Genomic DNA, 19,526 nt, shown 5'->3' on the forward strand with positions numbered 1-19,526 from the left:
TTCAACCAATATCTGTCATTTTAAATCTTGTGTGGAAAGCTCATAGACCTATTATCAAATAAATTTACCTTTGATTTAGCTGACAGGAGTTCTCTAGTACATTTCTCTGTTTCCACCAATAATTTCTGGTTTTGCATAAGTAACTTCCTGTTTGCCTCTTTTAGATTGCGACATTCTGCTGACTCATTGCTGACCTTGTAATGGGCTTCAATCATACTGTAACTTTGGCGGTCATCTCTGACAGCATTCTAAAATAGAAACACAATCCACTATCAAAATTGTCACTTCCACACATACTGTAGCAAGCTCCTCCACGTACCATGTGTGTTTTCTGAAAGGTTTTTACTATCTATGTTTCTTTTGTGATCCTGTAATGCCATTGATCTATTAATCAAGTCTTGTCTTGATTTAAATAAGTAAGAAAGTGCTAAAAGTATGATAATTTACTATATTTAAACCTTGTGCCGAAGTCCTCCAAGGGTATGTAGATATAAATTAAGAACAAAAAGGCAACGATAATTTGTAAATTTAATTTATAAATAACTATAATATATGTTATTCCCATATATTCATAAGTACATTTGTGTATCACCCAAAAAATGGTAGCGTATTGGTAGGGGGCAACTCTGGTGTTGACGATATATATCTTATAAGTTATTTCATAGAACATCAAACAATTAAATGATAAAAATACTTAGCATAGTTCTTACTGTGTAGTTATATGCAAATTGCTATTTGGGCAATGACTCGGCAATAAAATCGTTATCCATGTTAATATAGAAAGATAAAAAAAAAAAAAGAAAAAAACAACCTCCCATTGGAAAAGACAATCAACTTAGTTGATGATGTTATAAAGCACAATATGGATCTGATTTCCAAACTTTGAGATGAGAAATATGTTGAAAGTGCTTGGTACTTTAATTGTGCAGTTCATGCAAAGATTAAGTCATCAGGAAAATGAATAAAATTTGATATCTGTGATGACATTCGTAAGAAATTAAATACATAGTATGGATAATTTGTCTACTAGTTTCCATATTTTCTTCGTAAGTATTTATTGACATACAAATGTATATCATCATTTATTCAGTCAGGACATGGAACAAGTGAGTTGTTACATGTGTGTAACAAAATAAGTTAATTTATTTCAACTCTATACTTACTTTGTTTGTTTGTTTACATATTCATTCTTCTTTTTTGTATTTATTCATTCATCATTTTGATTATCCATACATGTAAGTGATGGTTTGATGTGTTCATACTGAACAGAGGGGTTTATTTATTTATATTTTTTTTTAAATTGCAGACACTGTGAGCAATGTTAATTACTGATATTTTCACCTTATTTTGGATTGCTGTTAGGCTTGATAAGCTGTAGCACATGCCCTAGACCTCTGTTGTTACAGCTTCTCAAATCTATCAATCTCTTCAAGCTTACAGTATATGGGCATACAGTCAAATGTATGGATAAATGATACATTAATTTTGCATTTTATTTGTGATAATAACACATCCTTTCTAGGTGTACATTGCAAGTAAAATAATATGATATGCCCATTACTGTAGAACAGTTATAACAAAAGTATGGAATAAATATTGATGTTATGAAATACAATAGTTTGAGAGCAGTTGTAAAATCAGCAGCGAAATATTTTATAAAAGGTACCACTATTCTATGAAGACCATTTATCCCTTCTGTATTACAAAATCTTATTAGAAGCAAGAAAGGGTCAAAAGATATGTACAATACAATAGTGAAAAATGATATCTGTCCAAATGGACAAAAAAAATGGAGTGAAATACTAAGTGAACATAATTTAGAATGGAATTGTATTTTTAAGCTCCCATTTGTAGTCACTAAGAATATTAAACACCAGTGGCTTCAGTATAGAATAAAACCATTACATACTTACTACAAGTAAGCTTCTTTTTAAAATGAAAATTGTTCATGATCCTTATTGTACATTTTGTCACACAGAAAATGAAACAACAGAACATTTGCTATGGAATTGTAACATTGTTCACGATTTTTTTACATAATGTTAAATATTGGTTTCTTTCACATGGTTTAAGTATTCCAACTACAAAACTGAGTTTTATTTTTGGTGATGTTTCAAACCTTTCTAAAAATGACCCCTAAAACATTACATTTTTTAATATCAAGAAATATATTTATGATACAAGGTGTTTTAAAGGAGAAGACCATGTCATTGTGCAAGTCATAAATATCGAAACTAATCTGTTAAGTATTCATGAAAATTCAATTGAAACAAATTAATTTCCTTTTCTTAATTAATAAATCGAGATTTATAATTATGAAATTTGAATTTCCCATGCCTATGAGCGCCACCATACCGGTTTAACTGTGACTTCGCGAAGTCGGTTTGTAAAGTGAAAGTAAATAGGTAACTGATTACGATGTCCGTAGAAATCACAAATTTCGGACTTTTCCCCTATATTTTCAACCCAAAATAAATAGAAGAAGAGATTGAGGCACAACATGTATAAGCAAATGTCAGACATCATTGACGAACAACAGGATTTGCAACCAGATGACTAGTGTTTGTAAAGAAAATTTTATGGCTACTTCCGAAGCTTGTGTTGCTGGTAAAAAACTTTTAGAACATTTCTCTTTTATCATTCATGCAATCATAAAGCTTGACAAGTCATTGTGTTTTGGTGATTAGATAAATATGATCATAGAAATATTTACGGAATATTCTTTGTTAATGACATCACGAGCCAGTCGGAAGCTATCGGTAAAAATCTATAAAATCTGGTTATGATCTTCCTTCAGATAGGAGAGTTCTGCAAGATGGCTATCCACTTATATTTCAAGGATTTCGAACTTTGCATAGCCTTGAGTATTTTATAAAAGCGTATTTTGCATTAAAAGTTATTTATTTTTGTTTACGTGGGTATGATTTATCATAAGAGCCTAACTTAATACAAAGGTGGTCTTTCCCTTTAAAAATAATTTATCTATAGTAGCATTAAGATGTAAGTTGCAAGATATGTATAAGATAGAAAAAAATGTTAGCAGTAAAAAATAAGTATATTACTAAGTTCAATATTAAGTGGAGTAAATTCCAAAATATATTTAATGTCTATGACTCACAATGTATGTAAGTGAAATGAATGATTTATTAATGTATTTCAAATTAGAAAACAGGACTTCTCCTCTTTTGTTTTTGTTTGTTTTTTTTTCCCTGATTTATTTCTCCTTTATTTTTATTATTATTTTTTTTTTTTTGATAAATACTCTGATTTTTTTCTAAAAACCCACATTATTTACAAAAATATTTTTCAACAATAATTTTTTTCAACAATTTATACATTTCTTAATGAGTTTATGTATTCTTTGTATACTAAATCATGTTGTGATATTTGTGAACAATATAAGTTATGTGTTTTATGTAATGATGATTGTATATGACTGTTGGAGAATTTAGAAAAAATAAAAATTCAAAAAAAAGTTCATGCCCATCGGTATGTACATAAAATTTGAATGTACAACATAATCAGTTCAATTTTGAATTTCAGAATTGATAAACTACTATGATTTTTGATTTATCTCCCTTTTTACTACAGGTAGCAACTTTTGATATACATTGTACAAGCTATGGTTGTTCTAACCATAAGTAGTCACACACACAAGAAGGATATAAGTCGTATTAAATTAATATGATATCTTCTTGAGTACATTTCTTGCTACTTATTTCCCTATGGTATTGACTACATAAAACATATTGATTAACTTTCAATTACTTGAGTACTCTATTGCTCAACTCTTGCAAGTTACAATATTACCTAAAAACAAATGAATTCATTCTCTTATTGAAATATTTGCTATCAATTTGAACTAATTATTTAGAAATTTCTGCAAACAAAATGTCTTATCTTGAGTTTGTGTGTGTATGAAAGAATCTGTTTTTTCTTTATTTTTTTCGATACAATTTGTTAAATTCACTGTCCACAACTGTGTAAAAGATTATTAAATAACAATTGTAGTAATGAGTAGTCATGTAGAAATATTATCAATGAATGAAAGAGGCCTACAATCAAATATTAAGAAAAGAGTAGACATTTTTAATTGGGTAAAAAAAAAAATGCATCCATTATTTGTTTACAAGAAACCCATAGCAATGAGGTGGTAGAAAAGAAGTGGGAAGATGAGTGGGGTCATAAGTTTTATTTCAGTCATGGTGATAGTAAGAGTGCTGGTATAAGTATTTTGTTCAAGCCAGGTCTTCAATATGACGTCCATAATTCAATCATTGAACATCATGGTAGATGTATCATATTAGATATAACTATATTTGAGCACAGATTTACTTTTGTATGTTTTTATGGTTATAATTTAGATAGAACTGATTTTTTCAATGAAGTTCTGTTTCATGCTGTTAAAGTCAGCAATACAAGCTATATATTCTGTGGAGACAGGAATGTAGTGCAGGACAGGTATGATACAGGTACAAGAACCCAAAAGCTAGAGACAAGATAGAGGAAATAAAGAGCTCTTAAGGATTGCTAGACCCATGGAGAACATGTTATCCTGATGAAAAAAGGTTGACATGGTGTCAGTCTAGTCCTTTAAAACAGAACAGAATAAATCATTTTCTTGTTTCTGAGGATATTTTTTGTTTGCTAAAATCAGCAAAAATTGAGGATGGATACAGAACTAATCATTCTGCAATCACTTTTTCATTCACAGCATCCTTTTCAAAAAGAGGTAGGGTATACTGGAAATTGAATGCTCAACTGCTGAGAGGTACAGATTATTGTCATCTTATCAAGCAATTCATCAGAGACTTGATTGATGAGCACTATGCTGGTGGTGACAAATCTGATCTATTACAAGTTGAGTTATCCTGTAGTGATCAATTATTCTTTGAAGTATTAAAAAAGAAGATCAGAAGTGAGACCATCAGTTATGGTATTCAAAAATCAAAAGAAAATAAAAAAAACAATTCAGTAGATCAGAGACAGAAATAGGGCAATTAAAAAAAGGTGTAAACAAAAATTCTTCAGAAAACTTATTGTCTTTGAATAAAAAAAAACTTGAGTTAGAAATTCAAAGACAAAATCTTGTTGAAGGCATTGTTCTCCGTTCTCATGCAAATTGGCATGAGAGTGGAGAGAGATGCACCGAAATTTTTTGCAAGTTAGAAAAAAAGGCATTTATCAATAAAACCATGATTGAGATAATTAGTGATGACGATATATGTGTGTCAGATCAAAAGAAATATTATCTGAACACAATTTTACAAAAAATTAATTAAATCTGCCCACAAACCTATAGGAAACTTAGATTTTTTTAATCATGTCAATCAACTGAATGAAGAACAAAAAAATTCATGTGAAGGTAATCTGACATTTAGAGAGTGTAGTAAAGTGTTGAGCAGGATGCAAAATGGAAGAAGTCCTGGCTCTTGACTGCTTTTCAGTTGATTTTTATAAAAAAAATTTTTGAAAGATATTGGACCCTTCCTATTTAGATCACTAAGATATGGCTACAATTCAGGAGCTTTTTCAAATGTTCAATACCAAAGTATTATTACCTGCATTACTAAGGAAGAGAAACATAGAAGATCCATAAAAAATTGGAGACCAATTAGTCTGATGAACACCGATATGAAAATAGCATCAGCTGTCATATCCTTTCGAATTATACAGGTTCTTTCTTCCAATATTAGTGATTCTCAAAAAGGGTTTATGGAAAATAGATTGATTGGAGAGAATACCAGATTACTTTACGACCTGATGCATTATTTAGAGGAAAATAATGAGGAAGGTCTATTGCTACTTACTGATTTTTATTCAATTGAATGCGATTTCATTAAAAAAGCACTTCAAAATTTTAATTTTAGTGAATCTCTTTGCAACTGGGTTAATATTAGTAATAGGGGCAAAAAGTTGTGTGATAAATAATGGACACTTATCAAATTTCTTTGAATTAGAAAGAGGTTGTCATCAAGGTGACCCTCTCTCACCTTACTTGTTTATAATTGGAGTTGAACTGTTAGCTACGAAGCTTAAATTAACATCTGGTATACATTGTAAAAGGAGTACACATGGCTGACTGTAAACCCACAGTAAGCCAACATGCAGACGATACATTTTTATTACTAGATGGTAGAGATTCTTCTTTAAGAGAATCACTAAAATGTTTTAATGATTTTTATTTGATATCTGGGCTGAGAATGAACACTTCAAAGACAAAAGTGCTATGGGTAGGTAGTAAAAAGTTTTCAAATTTGATCTTATGTCCTGACATTAAACTTGATTGGTCATTTTCAAATTTTAGGTATCTCGGCATAGATTTTTCATTAGATTTAAGCTCAATGGTATTATTGAATTTTAAAAGAAAATAAGAGAATTAAAAGGTTTACTGAAAAGCTGGCAACATAGAAAGCTGACACTTCTGGGTAAAATCACTGCAATAAAAAATTTAGCAATTCCAAAGCTTATACATTTATTTACAGCATTGCCTAATATAAATCAATCTTTGATTAATGACTTAGATAGAATGTTTTACAATTTTATATGGGATGGAAAAACAGAAAAGATAAAGCATAAAACACTCATAGGTCCATGGTCCATCTACATTCTTTTATCATGTATTTGAAAATTGGGTGGGTGAGAAGGCTCTTTTTACAAATAGAAGGAGAGTGGCAAAGTTTGCTTAATATTGAATTAAAAGACTATTGGGGGGTGAAAGCCTTTTCTTTACAAAAGGAGAAGTTATTAGAAGTATCAAAAAATGTTAAAAATCCGTTTTGGAAAGATGTGTTTTATGCTTTATCGTTATCTAAACCATTACAAAAACTTACAGATATTAATGAGGGCTTAAGCTTAGATATTTAAAATTTTGTGCCTTTACAAGATTTTTCTTACTTTATTAAGTGGGACGATTCAGATGTCAAATATCTAAGTGATGTATTTGATATAGTGGGGAAAAAATTCCTCACCTTTATAGAACTGACATGCAAGGTACATACACAAAACTTTGTGAAATATTTTCCTTAATATCAAGTATTCCTACTGATTTAAGACAATTTATTTTAAAAAATGTAGACTACACAATGATACACATTGTTGAGGATTCATTTTTGAAATTGCTTGTTAATAATAAATGTATTAGATTTATTTATCATCATTCAGTGAAATTACAATGCTGTCTTCCCCCATGAAAAATATTTGAAATGGGAAAGTGAATCATATATAATAAATTCCAGATTTGAAAACATATTTTGTTCTGAATAACAAGTGTTGTAGTAATGCTTATCTTGCCAATTTCCAATACAAGTTTTTACATCGAGTTGTACCTACAAATATGTTTCTGTACAAGACTCATATAAAAGATTCAAATTTGTATTCTTTTTGTAACCAGAGTATAGAGACTATAGAACATCTGTTTTTTGACTGCTTAGTCACTTCAAATGTCTTATATGATTTTCAGATTTTTCTTAGAAAATATTATTCTGATTTTGTTATGAAAAAAAGCACTTTCTTTTTTGGTGTTCCTGAGGCAGATATCAAATTAAATCTTTTGTTATTTATTAGAAAACAGTACATATTCAAATGCAAATTGGAAGAAAAACTGCCTAACATTGTTGGTTTAAAGCAAAGATTTCGACATTACTATCGCATTGAACATTTTATTGCCAAGAAAAATAATGTTTTGCATAAATTTGTTTATTGTGTTCACTAGACTTTAGTACATTTCATCTTTTTTTATTTCAAATTGTAAATTGAAATGTATGTATCATCGAATGATTGTCTTTTGAGCATGAGAGAATGTGAGAGTGAGAGTGAATAAGTATGATAAGTGCAGTTTTTCAAATTAATATAATATAGTGAGGATTATATACAAATTTACAAAACCTCATTACACTCTAGTCAGGTAGTGAAGTAGGGGGATGTTGTAAAACCCTGACTATATTCAAAAAGAAATAAAAAATAAAATGTTAATATCCGTAGATATGGAAATTTTAACATCCTTCAGTACCCTGTACACCCTTTGGCTTCACCTCAGGGCATTCTTGGGTATTTCAGGGATTTATCTAGTTTAGGTAGACAATACTGAACCAGAGAGAAATGAGATTTCCTATTTATAGTTCAACCACACAGTGTGACACAGTTTACAACAAAAATATGGGACATACAAGTGTACAATGCCTATGACGTCATTTAAAAATATAAAGATGTCCCATGATGCAATAGTGAAATGTCAACAATGGCTAAAACTTTTGACAACACAAGAGCATAATACAAGATAACATCACTTAAATATAGAATCTCCATGATAACTATCAAATAATAAGGACTACCACCAAACTCAAGTGACTTAAGAATATGTAAGAACTTGTTAAAATCAATATACAACCTTCCTTAAGCACAATCTATACGTTTGTCCAGTTTGAATGACATAGTGAATGTTGTCGTCCATTGACCCAATTGTTTTACTATTATATATCTTTAACTTGAACAAAGTACAAATGAATTCCAACCACCCCCACCCCCTCCCCCCATCTGAAATATAAAACTAATCCAATGACTACTTCAGAAATTTCTAAGACAAACAAAAACCTTAATCAAAATTCATCACAATGTATTATTTCCAGTGGTGCAATATATTTTCAAATAAAGCTGATAAATATGTTGAAGGGAAAAAATTGCCATTAAGAACCATAAGTATTAATCTTTATTTTTATTCTTTTTTAAGTTTGAAGGTCAAATATTAGCAATGTTACCTAAATTGTAAACTACATGTAAATGATTTTGCATCATGAAATGAAATGCATGCCTATCATAATGTTTCAAGACTGTGAATAATTGGATAGTTAAATGGAAAGTGTGAATACCTAAAATATGACCACGAGTGACGAAGAATGCCAAGATTTAAAAATTTTGCAGAACTAGGATAGTTAATTGGAAAGGGAGAATACCCAATATATTATCACGATTGACGAAGAACGCCAAGATTTAATGATTTTGCAGAATTGGGATAGTTAAATGGAAAGGGTGAATACCGAAAATATGACCATGAGTGACAAAAAAGGCCAAGATTTAAAGATTGTGTACCATTACATGTAGGATAGTTAAATGGAAAGGATTAATACCCAAAATATGATCATGAGTGACAAAGAATGCCATGATTTAAAGATTATGCAGAACCAGGTTAGTTAAACGGAAAGAGTGAATACCTAAAATATGATCATGAGTGACGAAGAATACCAAGATTTAAAAATTGTGCAGAACTTGTCCTATGCATGAGTTCAATGTTAATAAGTTCTTGGTATGAGTGATTATGTTTTGGTTATTCCTGATAATCAATTGATTATTCTATTTATTTTATCTATTTTGTCCATTATTGCTGGCATTTTTCAATATAAATTTGAAACTTTGTGAATGGCAGATTGTTATTCGTGTTGTGACATTTTTACGAGAGAAAGTCTGAGAGTCAAATTACCGGTACAAAATTTTTTTTACAGTGTGAATTTTCAAATATTTTTACACAGGGAAAATTTGGTAAATCACTGCTACATGTGTATAATAATGATTAATAATTTACCTTTGGTTTGCTAGGAGTACTAGAAACTGGATTGACTCTTTCAAATCCTGCATAGGATGATTCAGGGAGTGTTGCCAGACCAGCTGATGTAACACTTTCTCGGTCATCCTGTCTGTTATCCTGTATCAATTCATCAATACTAAGTGGGAACAACCTGTCTGGATGACTAGTAACTGTACTGATGCTTTCAACGTCATCATCCTCTCTGAAAAGGGCAATCATGTAAAAATTTGAAATGTATCAGCTCAGCCAACATTTAAATATCCCATAATACTACATGTATCTTAGCAGGTTATCTGGCAAAGTTACATGTACATGTAGGTTATCAGGTTTCCACATGCACAATAACTTTTCGTCAACAATAATGAAATTAAACACTGAATCTAGGAAACAAGCAATTCATTTTTTTTCATTCACTGCTGAGTTAATTCATGGTAGCATAAATCATTCTGTTATAAACATTCCAAAGTATTGATTAACTCATTTGAAATTAGAACTTCTCAGCTGTAGACAAACTAATCATTGTTTGAAGTGAAAGCCACCTTGGCATACCCCTCTGACATTTGGATGATTTTGAAAAATTGGTAGCAGCAATTACAAATATTTATCATATTGTCTGAAAAATTTTACCTCATGGTATGCATTCAGGTTTTGATCCAGAATTTCAAGTTGCTGGGGGGCATAGATAAAATTAAATGCAGAGCAAATCAAGGCAAAAATTTTTGGGTGTAGAATTTGTGAAAAGTCCAAATTTCATGCTAAAAAAAAATCCCAATTTTAAGGGTTGAACCTCTCATCACCACCCCACCCCCCCCCCCCAGACCCACATCCACCACTGGCAAAAAATGTGTTGAAACTAAATGTTCACTTTTCAAAGAATGATCAATATGTTATTGATCTGAAAGTAAAATGTACATGTGGTTTGCATGTATATGTAAAACTCTTCATGACCAAAATGTTTTCAATACAAATACAAATGTTAACCCTATAACCTTTTTTTAAACAACACAATTTTAAAAAATTGGGAAGATGTGCACAAAATATTCTAAAACTGTAGTAGTACACTGTACATATATGTGAATAGGTTAAGGCCAAAATATAAAATAACCTACATTTTCATCCTTTCCTGTACTAATTTTTTCACCGTCCCTGAAAAATTTTATTTTGATTTTTTCCCACAATTAAGGTCAATTTCTTTCAAATTGACAGCATTTTTACTTAAATTAATATAAAAATATATGATAAAATTTGCCATCACCCCTAATTTTGAAAAAATGTTCGATGAGAATCTTGGAATTTCTTTATGATGACCTAATTTTTTCTTAAATTTTTTTGAGAAAAATTTAAACTTCAGAATTTCAATTAAATTTGGATGAAACAACCACATAAGCATACTTGCCAACTTTTGAAAATTCCCATGGGGTTTTTACACAAGACAATATGTGATACGACATTTTCAGGACATGTGACATAAATATTCAAGAATGTTGCTACCAAATTTCCAAAATCGCCACTTCACTGTATTTAAAAGGAATAGTATTTCTATTAACTATTGCAAACAAAACTTTTGGGAAAATTACTGCACTGTTGAAATTACATGATTGATTGATTACTGGGGTTTAATGCCCGAGCAGCAATATTTCAGCTATATTCAGGCGATATTACAGGAAATGTGAAGACTGCAGAGGAGGTAACTCATGTATAAACAACGAAAACTCTATAATTTGTTTACATACATGGTTCTACAAATTTTAGATCTATTAATTGACAGTAATTATCAAGTTATTTGTGGAGTAGGAATTAATCTTTAGAAAAATGATTGGCTGTTCATAAAATAGTGGCAGATCCCATCAGGATTCATTTTCTAATTGTCAAACTGATTGCTCCTCCGAGATTATTTACAAATGTACATGTACCTGTCACAAAACTACCCTAACCTGTTTAGACAGCAATTAGCACCTTTTATCAGATTTAATATGATGAAGGTGAAACCTTTTAACGCTCCGAAGAAACATTAATAAAAACAAATTTTTTGTCAGCTCTTATTTGATATGTTATACCTTCAAGTATGGAAAATTTTGTAATGATATATATTTGCCCTAAAGCATTATACTAATTGTCATGGTCTGATATGTCAATCGGCCAAAATGTTCGGCATTCATAAAGACTTACTAGTTTTCGTGGTCCGAAATGTCTTTGGGTCAAATTGTCCGGCACTGTTAACATTATGGTTCTTAAAATTTGTGAAACATCTTAAAAGATTTCTTTTACTGTATTTAGTTTCGCGGCATTCTGTTTCATTTAGTATAATTTAATTATGTTTTTATTACGATTTGATTCATTTTATCGAATTGTTTCGTTTCAATTCTTTCTTTTATCAAATATTTTCATTTCCTTTTGGTTCGTTTTCGTTTCGCAATTTTTATGAACCGAGAATTATGGGTAATATTGATGACATAATTTTCATAAATATCCGGGAGCCATACTGCAGACTATAAGGCCAACCCTATCTTGGAAAAACTATGATTCGATTTGTATTTAATTATCGAAACTAGCAAATATTTTCAGAGACTGGTTTGGCGCTCAATTGCACATACACAAGTATACGCAAATGAAGCTGCCATTATGCTGTTTTTCAGCTCCTGAAAATGCAGGTACAAACCGGATATTGATGCTTTTTCTTGCCATATGTATACAGAACCAAGTTGATAATACAACCATAAATGCTTCCTTCAGGAGCATACAACTCTTCAATTCTAAGAAATGAGATTAAAACAAGAATTTAGGGGTTTGAATTCAGAGTTTTTTAGGTAATTTTGACAAAATCAGGTTTTAGGAGTAATCTTACCTGAAAAATTGTGTTAGCGGGACAAACAGTCAAAATCATGAAAGAATGATTAAAATGTGCATGTTGGCAGGTATGCATAAGGGAGCTTGAAAACTTTTATTTATCCATTTATTTAACTTCTATATAACTTCTATTACTTGGGCCACACTTAGATGTTCATTTCCTCTCACACAATCTAGTTCCTGACATTCAGTAGGTACATAGGGAAAATTTGTTCATGTGACTGTAAAAGCCATGATCAAAGAAGTGAAAAATATTATTTTAAATTTTTTTTTAAATCTTGTCAGAGAATAGCCATAAAATATTTGGGTAGGGCCAATTTTTATGGGTACATGTACATTGTAGGTTGGGTAAGGGGAAACAAAACTTCATTTTAAATTTGGCCTAAACCACATAAAACACTTGATCAACTTTAATACCACTGGGATATCATTCATACATTAAAACCCAAACTGGTCAGAGAGTAGATCATGCCTTTTCAAGACAGAAGCAATTCTTGCAAATCTGCTCACCAAAAGTTCATTCCTTATTGAAAATTATTGTATGATAGCTCGTTTTTGAGAGAAAAATATCAGCAACCTCTTAGATGTTTTGCCTAAAATTTTGGGCATGAACTTGTTTCAATGGAGAGGACTACTCACTGCCCAGTAGAGTTTGCATGATACGTATGTAGTGAAATTGTCCATTCACATGTTGTACCGCCTGAAAAAAAGATTGCAATTTTCAGAAGTTGGCAGGTATGTATTCAGTATTGTACATACACTTACTCAAATCTATTCTTTTCTCTGTGCTCAATCTTAGACAACTTCTTAAGATTTTTCTCAGTCTCCAATAGACGTTTCCTTAAATCATGCACATTATGTAATAACAAGGCTTGGGGCTCATAATCATCCATAACTCATGTCAAAACAACGGGGAAAATAAACAGTCGATTGTGCTAACGTGCAATGGACATGGCTATGTTGACATTTTCCTGACAGGCCAGAACTTGTACGGTTGGAAAGATTTCGATGTTAGACAATAAATTGAGTAGGTCAGTCAGGTATGCTTTCTTTGCTCAGGTACGCTGTAAGCTTGCAATAAAATGCTCCGAATTTCCCACCAATGCTTATAAGCCAAAATTGATAATCATTTCAAAAAGCAGCCGCCTTTTCTGTCTATTGGAAACAACAAACCATTTAAAGTTGGACGTCATCCGTGTGCTTTACAAAAACTGTTTCTAGTAACAGACATATAAGCATGTAATTGACAGCGACTTTTGTAAATATCGAATAACCACAAAAACGTTGATTGACGAAAACAATAACGACCCCTTTCAAAGTACAAATAAATCTTTCAAGTGAACACAAATTAAGGGTGTGTTTCACATGGAAAGATTCCGGATTTTATGAAAATTACTTTCGGAAAAAAAATATTTATTTGCCATTCTTTGGAAATCTTACGAAACCAAAATGTACATAGTGTTAACACAACGTGAAATAAAAAAGACACCAAGAGAACCATCCCGTACAGGTCCAGGTGTTAAAAGAATAGGCATGCAGCAGCGCTAAGCTTGTCGTAAAAGGCGACTAAATAGTGCTCAGAACCCTAGCCGGGGGCTAAGGAGCTCTGTCCACAGAGCAACTGGGATGTGTGCCCCAGGTGGTGGAATGGGGTACCCCTTGCGTGTTACATGCTGGGGTTGTCAGGCTATAATACGGAAAACCTGACCGCAAACCGTAGTGGTGCACCATGTTGGGAAATATGCCACGTTTCTCGCACGTTAAAGAACCCTACTGTGGTATTCTCCCGGAGTAGGAACCATAGGGCTCCGCCATAGGCCATATTGCCCGACCCTACCCACCTCTCCCTATTTCCAGTGGCAATCAAAATTTGTCGACCCCATTGTCCTTGTGTCCCATCTCACTTTCATTTTATCATCATTTCATGTTCATTTTATCATCCCTTTCATGCCCATCGTCTGAATATAGCTGAAATATTGCTGCTTACAAACAAACAAACAAACCAAAGGGAACCAAAATTCGAACGGTAATAAAATATGACTATACACATACAATGAAGAACATGAAAAAACTGAAATAACCCGCACATGCATGTGTAAACGAAAACAAAAGCGCTAAAAACAGGGAGCATGAATCAAGTGCACCGGTAGGGTAAGCGTTATCAGTGTTTTTTTCTAGAAACACCCGCCGAGTTGCTTATAAACAGGGACGGATTGATGGGGCAAGGAGGCACGTGTCCCGGCAGTTGTCACAAAAAACTATGGGCTAATTTTGTAATAAAAGTCGGTGTTTTTGGCCATGAATATGACTTAAAATTAGAATAAAACATGATATATGTACATCTTGAGCACTGTTCAAAATTGGTTTAATTAAGGTAAATGTTTTACGTTATAAATGTACATGTATAAAACTGAAAGATCGAAAATAACATTTTGGGGGAAAACAGTATCAAAGAAAAGGTTTGTGATTTTAACTAGTAGTATTAGACAGTCTTAATCTCTTCATCTCGTTATTTGTCAATTATTTATTCTGGCACCTTTAAACTAATTATGACGGCCGTTTATATTGTATAGACATTAATTTGTTTTACAAGATACTCCCTTCAGGTAAATATGAATCAAATTTTGTGAATGAAATCAAATATCAAATTTACGAATATGAAATACTACGCCTAGTGATCAATCAAACATCTTTAACTTCAGGTCTACTGCTTCCTCCCCTGAAAAACACCTGCAAAACGTAGAAATTAACAAGATGAGACCGATGAGGGAGAAATTCCTAGATACCGTTTCGATATTGGACTATTCATTGCCAAAAAAATTACCGTCGATATCCAAAAATTTGATCTGCTAGCACATATATACCTACTCCTACAACGTAAGAGGTTGGAATTCCGTTCCTCCATACCCCAACCTCTTACTTCCGAGCGCCATATTGTATACCGCTCGTTCCGCCGTATTTTGAAATCGGCGGAATTATTGTAAAATTTTTACCATTTAAAACATTTTATACAGTTACTTTACCATAACACGGGATAAGGTGACTAAATAGACGAAAAACAAATGACCCACCTGATTAGAAAATCCAGCAATTCTGGTAATCCGTTGTAAAAGCAGACTAAATAAACTTCAAATTTAGCTTTTTGAATGTGTAATTCCGGTTGATAAAATTACGGATTTTAAAATTGGCGAAACGAACATACTAAAGAGTAATCAAGGGACATACACAACAAAGAACATAAAGTAACTAAAATCATACATACAAAGTAACAAAAGCAAATGAGCAACTCGGACTCCACTAAAAACTGGGAGCATGGACCAGGTGCACCGGTAGGGTAAGCGTCCTCTGCTTTTCTAGGAACACCCGCCGAGTTGCTCATAAAAGTCCGGGGTAGACAAACGAGGAAAGGAAAACTATGACCCGTTGAATAAATCAGTTTTCATGGTGCAGATCAACCAAGAATTGACTTTGCCAATGCAACTTTAAGTTCGTTTTGTCAAAAAAATATATTGTATTCCCCAAAATTAGTGACCTAATTCAAAATGGCTAGTCACTTTGATAACCATCTTCATTACAAATGTTTTCTAGGTATTAAAACAAAAAAAAATAGGATTTCCGGTAGGTTAAACTTCTCTTATATAAATAAAAGACTTAAAATATTTCAAAATTCATGATTAGCTAATTCACATTTGCGGTGGCTTTCAACATGTCAGATGCTAGAGGTTAGGATGGCACCAAGTCAGAAAATAGCTTGTCAGACAACCTCTAACACAGCTGGAGTAATGTATACCAACCCGATGCTCCATTGCATTTCCTTCTTCCAAGCTTGGTGATCGATACAGGTCCTTTCAAGTATAGCTTGTTTAGCCATTACCCTAGACTCTGTTTTTCTCCAAACCTAGATGCTGCTTTTTGTATCTTTTGTATGTTCTTTTCACCTGACCCCGAAAAGCGGGGGGAACTTGTAAAGTCACCTTTTACGTATAGAAAAAGTCAAAAGACGAGCTGCCCGCTTTTAATACCTGCAACTGATATCACAACACAAGTTCAATTACAGACATGCTTTCAACTTTAAATTAGTATCCTTTACAAGTCAGACGTTTAAGATATAGATTGGTGGTCTTTTATAAAATTATTCATAATATTGTATCAGTACCAACATCAAATTTATATGTTTCATCAGACAGTAGAACAAGACACAGCAACCTATTCAACTGTAAGCACATTTATACCTAAAAGGACTGTTACAAATACTCGTTCTTTCCCAACACAATTACACAATGGAATAAACTACCAATATAGTACACTTCGGTCAATATAGTAGAGCGATTCAAGGCACTGGTTACAGAACCCACTGGTGGATCCAGAGTTTTAGGTAAAAGGGGGGGGGGACAAAAAATTTCTTGACAAGATCACCGGTGAGGATCACGAAGTGAGTGTTTTTCATGATTTAACACCCACAATTTTTTAACATTTTTTTTCTAAGGGGGGATCCCCCTTGGATCCGCCACTGGAACCAGCCCTTTTCCCTATCTTCTATTCATAATATACACCAAATAGTTATCAAAGGTATAAATAGTTTTGAAATGTATGTATGTTGGTTTCCATCATCTACTTGTTTAATTCATCATCATTATCATCATTTTGTAAATTTCGACAGTGAAGGAACGCTAGAATATAAACAAACAAACAAATAAACAAATATTTATTTAGCTCTGACACAGTTACAATAAGTGGTTTTGGCTAATATTAAAATTACATGAATTGAACATATTGAACATGTGTTATATAATGTACAGTAGTTACAAATGTAGCTTACTGAATTGGAGTTATAAAAGGTTATAAAAATACAATTTATATATCAATTGACAAGACTTTTTCTTTTTTTTCGTGTAATCTGATATGAAATTGGAAGACAACCTCAGTAATTTAGGATTTTTACTGTTCAACAATATTCTTCAGTTTTTTTTTTTTTATATATAATATTAAACGTATCAAAGTTTTTATACAAAGAAGAAATTTTGATATGGCATACGGGGCATATTCTATTGTCTTTTGGAATGTTGAGGTGTCTTCGTCTCTCAATCATAAGCTGATGAGAGCTTATTCTTATGGAATCTCTCGGCCAGTTTAGACAAATCATCTATATAATTTGGTCTAGTTCCAATCAAATTATCTATTGCTAAATTGAAATTTTCATTATATTTAATGGTTAAACCTAAATATGTATAATGTGTTACAGTTTCAATAGGTAAATTGTTATAAATAAATGAATTTTCATTTGTTTTACCATTAGAATTGAAGATAATAACTTTAGATTTGTCTGCATTGACCTCAAGTCTCCATGATTTACAATAAGAGCGCAATTTATCTAAACAATGTTGTAAACCAGACTGACTTTCTGACAATAAAACAATGTCATCAGCATATAAGAGAATGTTGAATGAGGATTCTTCTATGATTACTGGATCCGTCTCTGGATGGTCAATATCTTTTTTTGTTAAATCATCAATAAAGGAATTAAATAAAATGGGACTTTAAACATTTTCTTGTTTCACTCTACGCGCGGAGCTAAAAAAATGGACTTAGACCATTATCAAATTTAATTCTGAATGATGTATTTGTATACGCATCGATATGAGAATATTTGATATTAACAGTGGGAATTTGTTTTGTAGAATTTTATAGAAAAGCCCTTTTCTCCACACGGTATCAAAAGCCTTTCTAAGATCTATAAAAGATGCAAAAACTTTTTTTGTGATTTGATTTTTTTTGCATTGACAATTGACTTTAATGTAAATAAGTGGTCAGAAGTGCGACTTTTTTCTGTAAATCAAATTTGGTTTTTACTTAAAAGATTACATTTTTTTTTATAAAATTTAAGATTCTGTTAAGTATGACTTTAATTGTTGAAAAGTTTTCCAAGGTTAGATGTGATGGATATTCCCCTGTAATTACCACGGTCAAATTTGTCACCTTTTTCATGTATTAGCACTAAGTAGCTTTCGTTCCATATTTTTGGAAACAAACCACTTTTAAATACTATATTAAATAATTAATGAAGTGGTTTTATTAGAGTGTATACATCATTGTTAATCATTTCTTTTGATATCATATCAGATGACGTTGATTTTGAGTGAACTAATAGCTTTTTTAATTTCATCTATCTTGATTTCCTCTTCATATTCGAAAGTGAAAGATGATCCATTGTTTTAGTTCATTAAATAGTTTATTATATTCATCATCTATATTGTTTTGAAAGTTAATGTTATTATTTTTTTCTAAGGTCTTATAAAATTCAGTAAAAGTATTAAGAGAAATATTTGTCTTTTCTGATTTTGATTTATTGTCTAGTTTGTTAACTAGATTCAAAAAGGATTTGGGGTCTTTATCATTCATGGAGGAAATTTCTTAGCAAAGTTTTTCTCTGTGAATCTTTTCCTCATATTTACATAATCTTCTTAACTTAGATCGAAGTGAATAAAATTTTTTCCTATATTCAGCATTTTCTGGAAATTTGTTGACAAGTTTTTTGATAATTTTTAACTGATCTATGGAGGTCTGTACAACTCTCAGATGTCCATTGTTTCTTTCCACTCTTTTTACGTTGAGGGTTAATATTTTTTTATTAAAAAATTTGCCAATTTTTTGGCATTATCAACCAAAATAGTATTAAACATGTTAACTGCAGTATTGGGTTCATCAAAAGAAATGTTTTTTAACTTATTAGAACTGTCTTCACAGTTCATGAGAATTTTATATTTTTCTATTGCATCAGGCGACCATAAAAAGTTTCCTGGGAGGGGATCCAGTGGACATTGGTCATTATTTCTATAAGTAAAAGAGGAGAACAAGTACAACATATTGAACAGTGATTTGACAATGATGTAAAATTGTTTATTTCAAAATATCCAATACTATTAAGTAAGTATTGCAATACAATAATATAATCAACTACACTACATCCATTGTATGTTATGCATGTGAAGTTTCCTGGTGGGTCCCCTTCTTTTCCTTCCATTTAGAATTTTAAGGCTAGATTCTTTGCATAGATTTAGCAAAAAACTTCCACTATTGTTTAGATATTTAGAGTCTTTAT

General features: G+C 31.6%; 1 protein-coding gene and 1 long non-coding RNA gene across 4 annotated transcripts in view; one reads left to right on the forward strand and one right to left on the reverse strand.

Annotated features, from left to right (window-relative positions):
• The window catches only part of LOC148611252 (uncharacterized), a 41,422-nt gene extending 27,803 nt beyond the window's left edge, over positions 1-13,619 (reverse strand). For all 3 annotated transcript variants that reach the window (XM_088591589.1, XM_088591588.1, XM_088591587.1), the window contains exons 1-3: positions 13,193-13,619; positions 9,578-9,782; positions 69-248 (exon numbers count right to left, since the gene is read on the reverse strand). In XM_088591589.1, the coding sequence (XP_088447715.1) occupies positions 69-248; positions 9,578-9,782; positions 13,193-13,320 (513 nt within the window). In that variant the 5' untranslated portion in view covers positions 13,321-13,619. The remainder of the gene's footprint in view (positions 1-68; positions 249-9,577; positions 9,783-13,192) is intronic.
• Positions 8,230-19,344, forward strand: LOC148611253 (uncharacterized). Its single transcript, XR_015924094.1, has 3 exons — positions 8,230-8,360; positions 8,920-9,183; positions 19,206-19,344. It is a non-coding gene; the product is annotated as an uncharacterized LOC148611253 (long non-coding RNA).
• Positions 19,345-19,526: the final 182 nt, after the last annotated feature.

The sequence above is a fragment of the Perna viridis genome, chromosome 7, assembly GCF_037379345.1.
Source record: "Perna viridis isolate PV_CMFRI_1.1 ecotype Kerala chromosome 7, ASM3737934v1, whole genome shotgun sequence".
In the NCBI taxonomy this organism is placed as follows: domain Eukaryota; kingdom Metazoa; phylum Mollusca; class Bivalvia; order Mytilida; family Mytilidae; genus Perna; species Perna viridis.